The following is a 13341-nucleotide window of genomic DNA, read 5'->3' on the forward strand; positions in this document are numbered from 1 at the left end:
GTAGCAGACGCCACGGGAAGTTTTCTGGAAAGCTTGCCGAAATCAATACACCGCCAGACTGTATATTCGCTTTCCTCATACGGAATTCATAATCTCGCAAAACTTTTTTTTTTCACGTAAGTAATTTATTTTGAAAACTTATATTTCGGCTGATTTCCCGTTGAATCAGGGATTTTATTACGACGTAACATTAATAATTTAAATTAATTTAAATTAAAACTATATATAATTTTAATATCTAAGAAAAAAAAAATATCTTGCAAATTAAAAAAAAAATGTATACGTGTGAAAAGTGCAATTCTCGATAGGCGAATGAAGAGCAAAGGAGTTTATGCTAACGCGGATCGATTAGAAAATTCGTCCAATGCTTTATTTCTTTCACTATTTTTGTGGTCGCCGGTATATAAGCGGGTCATTTTGTCGCGATTCAATACCGTCACAATTTACCATCCGAAATGTAATCCAGTGGGTTAGACTTCGTCTTTTCCGATCGATCGGGCGCGCTTCGCCCCGGCACGTTATTCGGAGTGGGATTCCGGACAGTGATATAAATTCGCGGGATAACCGTGTTGGACACGTACCGATCTATCGCGCACGACGCCAGGATTTCGCCTGTACTGCCAAGAGCGTCTAAGACGTCCCGCACTTTTCCTCTTCCGTTGGCAGAAGTGCCAGTCTTCGACCGAGTATTCTTGTGCCAAGCTATTATATTACGCAGACTATCATCTTGAAATTTTTTTTTTGTAGCTTTACATTGAACTAAAGCGGTACAGAGACTCGCTTGATTTTCGCCGAGGAGAAAACTCGGAGAAAGAGAGTGAGAGAAAAAAAAAGAGAGAGAGAGATAGAGAACGAGAGAGGAAAGAGAGACCGGGGCGACCAATCTCCAACATTTAATCAACGCACGCCCACAGGGGCATAATATCGGAGGTCGTAGCTTCTGCTCGGGCAAATCGTAAAAGCCATAGTAATTGCAAAACGATGTCGACCGAAACGAATAGTCACGCCGGCTGTAAAACTTTACTCAGACGGCGACAACGGCGACGATGATGACGACGAGGAGGACAACGACGGCGAAGACCGTGCCGACAAAAACGGGGGATAAGGCCGCACGGCGGCGGCGGCGGCGGCTGCCGTCGCAGCTGTTATTGCGAGTCAACGATTATAGCGTTTCATAAGTTCATACGTAGAGCCTGGCTAAGCGAAATACCAAATTGTAGAAAAGTCACGGAAAGAAAAGGGGGCGTAATATCCGCATTACCTCGCATTGCCCCTCTTCGCGGCGCGATATATTCCCTCGATTCTTGGGGATTTCCCCGAGATCAATACCCGACGAAGACACCGAGAAAAGGAAATAATATCCGTACGTCGTCACGTCCTTAGGGGAGTATAACGCTATAATAAGATTGCTTCTGCGCGAGAGAGAACGTACGTATGCCGTTACGCTCGGTCGCGCTACGCTCTATGAGTAATAAAATGCGTAATAAGATTTTTTCTTCTTTTCCCCCCCCTTTTTTCTTTTTTTTCTTTTGCCAAGTATGTGCGCTAAAGCATCGGGGCTTTCACGCTCCAAGTTTAACGATCCGTCCTTCGAGGAAAAGGCCGATCTTACGATACGATGCCGTACGGGCGCGCCGGGAATAAACGGAGTTTTCATTAGTCAATCGCCAGACCGTATGCATATGCATGCTCAGGTACGAGAAATAATTATTGTAATTATACATTTCCTTGCAGCCGCGGTCTACCGGTACCCCAAGTTGTTGTCTGACTTCACTCACCCTTATAAGATAAATTTTCATTTAGTATGGTTTCCTTATGTAAATAGATACCACGTACAATGGGGTAATGCTTCTCGCCGACGTGAAACGACGCACTGGGTTATCAAGTATTCAAATTATATTAAAAATAAAAAGGGAAAAAAGAAAGAAAAAGAAGAAAAAAAAAAAAATAAAAGAGGAAGAAACGTGTACATTGTTATAAGTACCGAGCATCGCGGTTTTAACCGCGCGGCTTAATTGAGCGGCGAAAGCACTTTTAAGAAGTCATCAACACCTATAAATTACGGACAAAGCGGCGCGTTGTAAGTTGCAGCCCGCACGTATAATTCCAACTTTTTTTTCCCCCTCGACGTCTTATCGCTATCTCGCACCGAAGTACTTAGCACTGACATTTTTCGTTAAAGCGCGGTATAATCGTATCGTGTTACATACTTTATTTACGTACACGCGCGTACATACGTGCATAAATATTTGCAGTACGCAACTCTAATTAATAATTTATTTAAAAAAAAAAGGAAATTTTATCTTATTACTTTTTTTCCGAGAAGCTCTCTCGATGCTAACTAAATATATAAATGTACAGCATACACCGGAAGAATTAATAATTCCAAAGATACGGCATTAAAAATATCTGGAAATGTGCTCCGGCAGATAAAGTAAATTACGTCGCGACGTTATACCCATAGACGACAACACTCCCGTTGCAAAGCTGAGGCGACATTTTTACCGAGGGCGACCTCGGACTTGTCGCTTTTCGGGAAGCGCGAAACGTAGTAGCACCAACACGCCAACGACTCTGTACGGCCGCAAACGTGTTCGCGCCTTTGGCGAGGATATTACACTGCGATAAAAATGATTACGCGACAAATTGCACCGTCCGCGCTTCAAGCGAGGGAAGGCGCCGCCGCCTTTCGCCACCGCCTCCCATCCCCGGTTAATAGGATGAAATATCGCAGGCTCTCTCCCTTTTCGCCCTCTTTCTCTCTCTCCATCTCTATCTTTCGGGCTGGAGTAGGCGAAAACCCGGCGAGAGCCGGCAGAAAGACCGGCAGAATCGAGAGATCTGCTCTCTTCAAGTATCGACGAATTAAGCCCTGCAGTAGTAGTCGCATTCGCGCCGCCCGCATTTCGCCGATCGCATTTTCCGGAGGTACGTTTCGGCGTGACGAGATCTGATCGATTCAGCGGTTGATGCGTGGAATAAATTATCCCGCATCAGCGCTCGTGGCGTCACTTCGAAATTGATTCTCTCTATCTCCCTTCTCTATATCTCCATCTCTCATCCGAGTCCCCTGTCTAGCCGCAGTTCCGCAGCATCGTCATGGGAACGTGCACCCTTCCTCCCTCCCTCCCCCCCCTCCCACCGCGGTGGGGTATTCTTCTACGTACCGAATGAATCCGCGCTGATCAGAATTTGTTTTAATCGATTTACCGAGTCAGCTCTCGGTGCGCCCGCGGCTTTCTCTCTCCATATCTATCTCTTTCTCTCCTAGCTGGGCCTCGTTTCACGAGCGCCGAACCGAACTATTCGCCAACCGCACCGCGGAGTACTCCAAGTATTCGCATTACCGGCGGGGATTCACCGCGTTCGGCCGCCGCCTCCGTGATCGGGGTTTCCAAGGGGAGCATCCAGACGAGACGAGATGGGACAGGAGCGCGGAGAATCGAGAGAGAATAGGGGTGGTAGGAGAGAGAGATATGGAACGGCCGCTCTCTCGTTGCGGCATTAGATACAGGGCGGGCAGAGTTATACGGCAACCGGGTCCGCTCGTGCGGCTACGCGCCGCGAAATTGACTCGCTCATCCGTGTACACCCTTATAGCGACCCCACGACTGCGCAATCCATTACGGCGCCATCGGGTTACCGGGCATCGCGGATCCGCTGCGGCGTTGGCTTTTTGTTTCTCCCGAGTTCTCGCCGCGCCGGCAGAGTTCACGCAAACGAAGCCAAAGTCCGTCCGACACTTCACGTCCGCAGTAGAAATGGGGTTTACGTCAGGCACGAACGGACATCCACGAGAGCATTTCCCGATCCCTCCCTTTACCCCCCCCCGTCGTCCCCCTTACCACCCCCGCCCCGTACGTACGTCCCGCGCCGCACACGGTAGACGTTCCTATCGCTGGACGCGGAGAAAAAGGAGGAATCGCGTGTTAGGGCCGGATTTCCGGCTACAGACAGCCCCCAGTTGCCGTCGCGTCACGTTCCGACGTATTTATTGGAAAGGGACCGATCGTGAAGTTCGAAATTGCGCGCCCCGCGATCGGCGCATTAAAACTTCAATCTCGTTACAAGGTTCGTTCGATGTTCTACAATTCTGCTCTTATCAAGCTGTTGTGCGTACATAACGCGTTGTTAACTGTTGGCATAAATTAATAACGACTCGTGGGAGTTTCCCCCGTAATAAATATTGCTCGATAAAACTTCCCTCCTGCACAATTCAGTATTTAACGCCTCGAAATACGCGCGATTGTTTAAGATTTAATTAATAAACAAATGTTATATAAAAGAATTTAATTCATATGTTAAGATAATACGCGTTTCCGTCAATATTCGTGTTTCTCTATAAAAGTGAACGAGACGTCAAGAATAGATATTCCCATAAATAAAAGGGTCGGTAGCTTACGTCGTAACTTATATTCCTACCGCTGTGTTGTTTTAAAAATATCAAGAAATAAAAAATATATGGTCGGTTATAAAAAATAACAGCGAGCAGTATCAAAAAATAATTTTACAGTCGGTTATACGCTCGTGTTTAACATTCGAATACATTCCATTAAAATTCACTAACGTTTCCATCATCGCTATACGTATTACTAAGGATTTATATATCCATCCGCGGCTGGTATCAAGATTTTATTCTATTTGAAACGTACATGCTAGACGTGAGCGCGATCGTAGAACATCGTTAAACACCGTCACCGTTGAATCGCCGTTGTCAAATTCGAATGCGTTCGAAAACATTATAAAATCGAGAAATAATCGTGAACGATCCGTAAGTTAATCCTTGTTATCGCAATAATAATGACTCAAGTTTCGCACCGTCATCGCGGCTCGAGAGACGACCGCGTCGCGACGAACTGAGAACTTTATAGCTGGGAAAACGAGGAAAACGGAACGAGATTTTCTCGGTGAATGGCTTTCCGGACGAACGAAAGCCAGTATTATTTGCGCCACTATCGAGATTCATGCAGAATAAAATAGCGGTAAAAATGTTTCGGACCGTTTCAATAAGAATTACGAGGATGGCCAGCGTGTGACGGCACACAGTTATAAAACCGAGAAACTCGGCAAATTAAAGTGCTGAGAAGAAGAAGAAAAAGGAAAAGACGAGGAAAAAGAGGAAAAAAGAGAGAGAAAAAAGTCATTTAAAGAGAGAGAGAAAGAAAGAACAGTAAGGTAAAATTGATTTGCTGCTCTGGGACTAAATCTTCTCAGGAAGCTGTACATAATATATAAGTATATACATATATATCCTTAATAAAAAATCCCTGTAGAGTAAGAATTATAAAAATCTTAATACACGTGTAAACAAAAATTAACATGAAACAATAAAAATAAAAAACTATAACCGATATAAATATTTCAGATAAAAAAAGAAGTTTAAAATACGGCAATCGTTGTATTTAAAATTAAAAACTACCAAAATATTTAACATTGCCATTAAAAAAATTTCCAATAAATAATCGTCGTAAAAAAAATTGTTAACCAACCTCTTCGAGTTTGTCTACGATTTTTATTTGATTTAATTTTTTTTTTTTCTGTCTTTAATAGAAAGTTTCTCGAGTTAATTCGTAAGCAGATCATTTCTCTGGGACAAAATTAAACTTGTGGATTTAAATTGAATATAAAGATAAGAAGACAAAGAAGGAAGAACGATATACTTAGCCGACAATGTAATTATGTTTCCATCCCCATTGCTTTGTATACCACATTATCCACATTATCGTCGTTACTACGTTCTATGCGGAATGCTCGCGTGCAAATAATAATTATCTCGGGTCGGTTTTAGAAGAACGAACCAGAGCGGAGGCAGCAGCGCGCAATAGTGTCCAAAGATTATTTATTATCACGCCGGAGTATTTATATACGTATTAATATTATACAAATATATTTGCGTCGTTCTCACCGCGTTAAGAATATTCAGCGCGCGTTGAAATATGCTGGTTGTGTCGCGAGATATCGTAGCGCGAAGTCGGTGCAGCGCGCGCGATCCGCGTACGCCGCCGAGATTTCCGTAGGTCCCGCGCGGCCCCGAGCCGTGTCGCGGGTCAATGCACTAGCACCGATCAGCTGTTCGGCCATCATGATTCTCAGCGATCACGTGAACACCGCGCGAGAACGTCGCCCGCGTGGTTGACCGGCCAGCACGTGCGGGCCTTGCGCTGTCAGTCGAGCACACCCGACCGTCCCAGATTCTCGTTCTATATACATCCGTACGCGTTACGTAGGAATTTAAATTTAGAATATTATATCCGTACCAAATTGACTTTCTTTCGAAAGGAAGTAAAGAAAAAAGACGAGTATACGCACAGCAGATTAAATGATAAATTTATTTTAATATTATTATTTTTGTAGAGAGAACTTCTTTCTTTCTGTCTTTCTTTTTTTTTTTTTTTTCTGTACAGATATATTGAATCAATTAATATAATATATTGTCCTCCGTGCGTACAAGTGCGTGCACTTAACACGAGACGCCACCGCGTCTCTTGATGAGGATGAGAGAGGGTACGGTTTGCAAATAATACGAAAAATCGATCTCGTCATTGCCGCAGGTATAATAGCACGTTGAAGATCCCATCTTCCCTACAGATTGTGCCGACGACGTTCTTTACTGTTACGTCCTTCCTCGGCCGGATACAGACGGAGGACGCTTTTGTCCGTGGAGACGCAGAAAAAAAAAAAAAGAAAGAAAAAAAAAAGAAAAAAGATAAGAGATCTTACCGTAGCGATATATACGAAAGAACGTTGTCGCGAGGCACGTCGGAAATGTACGACCCCCTGGATGGCTTTTAGTCGGATATACTTCTATAGAGTAAAAACTTTTGTCGTTGCATTTGTCGATGAGAGCATTCTCTTTCAGGTGCCTTCCACCCTCTACCCTCTCGCGCGTCCCATTCAATTCTTTCTAATGTCTCTTTTACTATTTTAATTCTTCCGGCTCAAATTTATATAGAGCGAAAACGGTTTTTCCCCGCCTTTAGCGAGCGAATTCTCCGCGTTCGCTATCGTTTTTATTAGCAATCGTAAAGAACAAAATTGCGGGCGTACCTCGCTTGTTCAGCTGATCCTCCACTACCACGGCGGATATCATGAAGACATTACCCACGCTCCCGCCGACGGCGAGAGACGCCAACAGCAAGAGCCGGGCCACTCTGGACCAGGCAGACGACAAAGTCACCGGCGATACGTCAAGATCACCATCGCCACTGATGTTGGCGCTGATCGTCTTGACGAATTTTTCAAAGTCGTTAGCTGCGGTGCTCGTCGCAGCGTTGTAGATCATCGTCGTATTCATTCTGAAACTAAAAAGAAAAATTTTGCGCTTTATTAAAAGGATTTTAAATGATAAATCTGCTGGTTGAATCGAGAAACATTGAGATTTAATTTCAATAACGATTCGTAAATTTCGGGCTGGTTTTAAAATAAAAATAACAACGGCACGGCTGCTGGCTGTGCTCGCATCGTCAACTAAATATTTTTCGCGGGAGTATTGCACGGGTGATTAACGATAAAGGGAAGGAAAGTTTATCTTCGATGGGCAACACATCCCTTCCGTCTTTCACCAATTTAAAGGACGGTTCGTGGCAGTCTGCAAGTCTGGAACACGGAGGAAACGAGGCTGAAGGTATTCGATATCACGCTATTACACGAAGAGAGGCCCTTTGAAGATTAGGGCCGACAAGACCATACCGACCACCCTAATTGTGAATTATCGATCGAACTATGGTGTGGGGATAGTCACCTGTTCCGACCGTGGTCTATGTTAGGTTTCCACAATATCCTCGTTGTCGCTAACAACATCTGCGCAATATCATGGTAATTAGCAAATATAAGTGTCGCGGTACGCAGTCGGATAACAGCTGACGCTGTACAAAACGCTGGAAAAACGTTCAGGAATTTAAAGATGATAATACCCTCCCATTTTTTTTTTTTTTTTTTTTATTAAACTATCCTTCGTCTTTAAAAAGTTTCACGAGCACTTTAGCCTGCATTAATAAAATGGTGAAAGTGCCTCTGCTTTTATTTTCTAAACAAAGAATATATTTCTTGCAAATTTTTACACTCCTCTTTACAATATTCCGCGTGTAAAAAAATATAAATAATAAAAATGCAAGCTATCAGCTTTTGATTCGGAATATCAAATTGATCACGTATTAATATTTCAATTTGTTAATCGTTAGTATATTAATCAATTGCATTAATATTAATTGCATTATCAATCTGTCTACGAGGCTCATCTACTTTGCGATTCTACACGTGAATGGAAATGTCTCGACCGTGCCCGTGGCGTTTCCAAAGTGAATCTTAAATTTTCATTAGCAAATGAAGCCTCGGGCTGCCATTTAAATGTTTAACACGGCCTAGTCCGACCGGCGCGGCGAACACGAAGAAATTGATCGCGAAAATTGCGTTTAATAATAAAGCTATATCATCACTCTTTCTTCCGTTCGCGGACCCATCGTCCCTTACTTACAGAAATATTTTCACTTGTTGCATTAGGGCTTGAAATGGCGAGCCCCCTTCTCCCCACCGAGCCAATAATCTCATCAATCCCGTTACGTGACCTTTCACGCACATCGACATCGAATCAATTTCCCCGCGGACATCGCTGGTATCTTTTCCTAATTGAAAAACGACTTCTGCGAGGGAGCGAGACCGTCATTCGCGCCGTGGAAAAAAAAAAAAAGAAAAAAAGAGCAGTAACTGCGAATTCTCGTTTCCGTCTTTGCGTGAAAGAGGATCAGCCGGAATTGATCGATGTTACCTTGTATACGAAATGTCCGAAAACTCGACTTCATTTTCAAGCACTTTCCTTCGATTTTGTAAATTCCCCCGCGAATGAAATATGAACTGATAAATATTCTCTTTGCAATTATACATTAATTTTTATCCCCGCGCGATGACATCGATTTTTTGATATCGGACACGTTTCGGATATCTGTTTGCGCGTTTGTTATTAAATGTGCAACACACTACGCGTTCCCCTGATTCTGAATTGTTCGCGGTTCGATGGATTCGGAGGACGAGGGGGAGGGGCAAAAAAAAATGCACAGCCGAATAAATCGCAGCGATTTTGAGATATCCTTGCGCGCGAAAACTTGTGCGTCTTACGGATTCGGTGGGGGGAGAGGGAGGGAGGGGGGCGGGGGTACGACTCTTACGTTCGCTTTAAGCAGCTTTTAAATTGTAGATCTATTTCGAGAGGTGTCTCCGACTGTCTGACTACTCGACGAGACGTATAGATTACAATCTCATTGCGACACCTTGCGAAAGTGGATCTCATTCGCGATGCAAAAAGATGCAAACGGTCCCATCGGCGGAAGAGAGCATCTCACGTTTCACGAGTCTCCTCCAATCCCGTTCGAATGTATGCGTAAAAAACGAGTTACACGTTCGCCCTTTCGAACCTAGAGCGCATCTCGAAGGCGCAACGATGGATGTGCTTACAACGAGATGTTGACGAAGAACCACCGGGGTCCATCGACGTGGATCCTGAATGAGCTAGATTACAAGAAGATGTGATTGCGTCTCCGCGATAGGAAAGGGAGGATAAAAAAAAAGAGAGAGAGAGAAGAGGGGAGGGGGGGAAGGATTGGCTCAGAAATCTGGGATGTTAACGGGTATACGAATGCAATCTTTTGAATTATTCCGACTGTACGGCGGAATCCACTCTACCGCTTTACAATGGAAATCTCCGCGTGGATCTCCATACACGAGGAGGAGCCACAAAATTCGGCTATTGCCGGACGGTCTCCCGGACGGATTGTCGCTTTATCTATTTGGAGACGCGCAGCGGGAGTGCCGTCTAGTCCGAGAGACCGAGTAGACCGACGGCGCGACATTGTCCTCACGTCACGTCTTGCGGGGTCGGAAATTTCATATTTCTATTCATATAGACGGCGGAGGCGCGAGAGTCATCTTACATACGATTCGACCCGTGAGTGCAGACGGCAGGAAACCCGCGAGATCTACTGTTACACCGGCGGTCCCGTTCCACGGAGGGCGATATCGGATTTCGGTAGGATCGATGATAGCCGGGGATACAGTTAACCCTAGCGCTGCGTCTAGTCCATGTCCGTTTCCTCGTGCGCGTATCTGACGGACGGAGATAAAGCACGGTGTTTAATTGCGACGATAGCGGCCCGCGCTTTAATTGCCACCTCGCCACTCGTGCCCACGATCGACCACCTCCGTTACCCGGCCGGAGGTTGCTGGAATATTTTTTCCCCCCCCCCTTTTTTTTTTCTTTTTTACGACACCGACATACGCGGGTGCCCATCAACACATCGCGACCCTCTCGCGAAAAGTGCGTGCATAACGATCTTCCGGACGGCCGTTCCGGTCGGCGCGCGTTTCGACCTCTTTTTTTTCTTTTTTTTTTTTTCCTCTTTTTTTTACGACTCATTAAAGCGGCCGAAATCGAAATTACGGTGGCGCGATATATACCGTGTTTTATTGACGATAAAGTCGGGCGAGGAGTAATTAGGTTCGTATCAAGTTTGCAAACTGCTTCATTTTAAGACTTTCGGAACTCCGCACCCGCGTACGCGGCGCGAGTGCCATCGATGCTCGAGGAGTGGCGCCGTTAATTTGCATGAAAGTAATCCGCAAATGAATATTCACCCGGCATATCATTAAGACCGTGAAAGGGGACGCGGGCCAGCCAGAGTTAAGAGTTAATGTTCACGCGTCCGTAACGATCAAAACATGTTCATTCCGTATTTATATATGTAAACCGTCGAAACTCACAGTACAAAATAAACATGAGCCTTCCTGCCAATTTAACAGGCATTACGATGTCGCCTTACTTGATCCTCGGGACCTATCGCGATCTAAATAATTAATAAACTATCGAGCGGGGAGGGAGGGCACGTCAAACGCAAGAACGTACGGGCGATTTTTAACGTCAAACGGTCTGTGTAATTACACGCCATTGCCTTTATACGTCTTATCCACAGTTATGGATCGGATATATAACGCTATAACTCTTTTAATCCAGCCGGAGACGTTGTAAAGTAGTTGCCTCGTGCCATCGTACGCCGATCGGCCGCGTATAAACCGCCGATGGACGATTACAGGGCGGAAAATAAAATTTCGCCGTGGAAACGTACGTGCCGGTGTGATAAAGGCGACAACAAATTTCGCGGATGGCGGAGTTACGCGATTACGTGACGCGTCGGCCGGAAAGGTTACGAGAAAGTTTCTGGAGTGTAAAGTGGGCTTAAGGCAGCCGCAGGATAAGAAGTCACCGAGGCGAGGCTTTATGAGGAAGAGAGGGTTATAGAAAGAGAGACGGCGCAGTCGTGAGAATGTACACGGGCTAAGCAAAAAAATTTCCTCTAGAAAAGTGCTCGAAACGGCCCGGAAGTTTCATGGACGATACCCGACCCCTTTAACATCCGGGTCACGTACACCGGCATCTTTTAATAAATAATGCACCGTCGATATTTCGTGCGAAATGCCGTAATTCCACGCGACTACATTTTTCGACATGCTTTTTGCGAGGAACAAAACGAACGGGATTAAAAGAAAACGTGAAAAATTATGCCGGCTTATAACGCAACCCGTAAACAGAACATATTACGTTTTACAATACATTTTTAACACCGCAGTGTAATAAATAATTTTTAATTTATTTTTCTATTTTATTTTTTAATTGTTTAAAATATTTATCAAATCAATGTAAGTTCCTCGAAAGTTTTATTTAAACCCCTCTGCCAAATAAAAACCTCGCGTAAAACCAATTAAATATATTTCAAACGTGATTTATCGTTCCGCGTATTTTTCAGCGCGATTTACTCAACGTCGCGAATGAGTAATAAAAAGTAAAATAAAATAAAATAAAAAATATGTATTTATAATAAATCAAGCTGCTACGACTAGGTGCCTACTACAATTATCGTGTTACTCGAGTTTCGAGATTATGGAAGCCAACCGAGAAGAGAACGACGATGCTGCGTAACACGATCTTGAGCCGAAAAGAAATTTTTATTAGTTTCTTTTTCGCGCGCAAAAAACCTGAATCCCAAAAGCGTGCACCTACCGTGCAGGTAGAATCCCTCCATAATCTCGACCTCTTTATCTCCTTACCCGCCCTCTGTAGTATCGTCTTACCTAATGGATTTTAAATCGTGTGAAACACGGCATCGTACCGATTACTATTTCTGTCCAAGGCGGGAATGAATTTTTAGTTAGCCATTTACCGAGGGACGTAACATTACGCGCTGCTTCCGAGCGCCGTTTTAAATCGTCTCGCAGACCGGTATTCCGCGAAATCCTTTTTTTCGACGCACTATTTATCGCATAACTTTCCGACGACGCAGTCGCTCGTAAATTGAAAAACCTCGGTGTCGTACTTAAAGTCCTTGCTTTTTGCCCGAGATCCTCGATAGTACGTCACGCTGCTTGCCACGGCGTGAGCGCGACGCACCGGCAATTATGCGCGCAGAAGAACAATTATAAATTACAAGTCCAGTTAAACACGATGTCAACGTATAATATCAGATTTATCGTTATTTCTTTTTAATGAAAATTTAGTACGATATTTTTCTTACCCGCTATAATCGTTAAACATTCCCGTAGCTAGATCGCAAATTAAACTCCTCCGAAGCAAAATCCGTAGAAGTTTAAACATAATGTAAAGCTCGAAGATTTAGGTAACAAATAAAAGTCTCGTATTAGCATTGCCATGTTTAATTCGTCGGAAGTTCTCTTTAGTTTCGGCAAATATATTCCATAAATTACTTAAAAAATTTACTTAATGAACCTGTAAATATTAAAAAAAAAGAAAAAAAAAAAGAAAAAGGAATCCCACCGTACTTCGTATTCGGATATTACACAATTTAAATGTATTGCAATAAGAAAAATTAATTGCATTTTATTCGCAATATAATTATATACGCCAGATTTTGCATTTCCCTTTTTTCTTTAACGACACAATAACGCATATTGTCATTTTGTACAGCATTACTGTACCGCGCACAATATCCCATGGACACACATTACGTATTCCTGGCTTAATAATAAAATCGATTAAACTGTCATTGATGCAAGACGTTTAATACCATCCACCGCAGGAAATTTCTGCACGGTCCCTAGTCGCTTTATTTATTCCCTTAAACAATACACCGCCGCTCGGCGAAAGAATCCATTAAATGGCCTTGAAGCGAAAGCATAGATCCCACCTGGCCCCGATCTTTTGTGACCGAGCACAATCGGTCGGCAATTTCGAAATATTAATAGAGGAACTGATGCTGCGAATACGAGTACACGGATCTCTTTATTGCGCGTTCTCCCCCTCCCTCCCCCTTCCCTCTAAAAAAAAAAAGACACCCACGCGAC

General features: G+C 43.9%; 1 protein-coding gene across 1 annotated transcript in view; it reads right to left on the minus strand.

The window, feature by feature from the left end:
* The window catches only part of LOC139106323 (RYamide receptor), a 126881-nt gene that overhangs the window by 13868 nt on the left and 99672 nt on the right, over window positions 1-13341 (minus strand). The window contains exon 3 of the mRNA XM_070663013.1: window positions 7048-7301. Coding sequence (XP_070519114.1) covers window positions 7048-7294 — 247 coding nt within the window. The 5' untranslated portion in view covers window positions 7295-7301. The remainder of the gene's footprint in view (window positions 1-7047; window positions 7302-13341) is intronic.

The sequence above is a fragment of the Cardiocondyla obscurior genome, linkage group LG10, assembly GCF_019399895.1.
Source record: "Cardiocondyla obscurior isolate alpha-2009 linkage group LG10, Cobs3.1, whole genome shotgun sequence".
Taxonomy (NCBI): Eukaryota; Metazoa; Arthropoda; class Insecta; order Hymenoptera; family Formicidae; genus Cardiocondyla; species Cardiocondyla obscurior.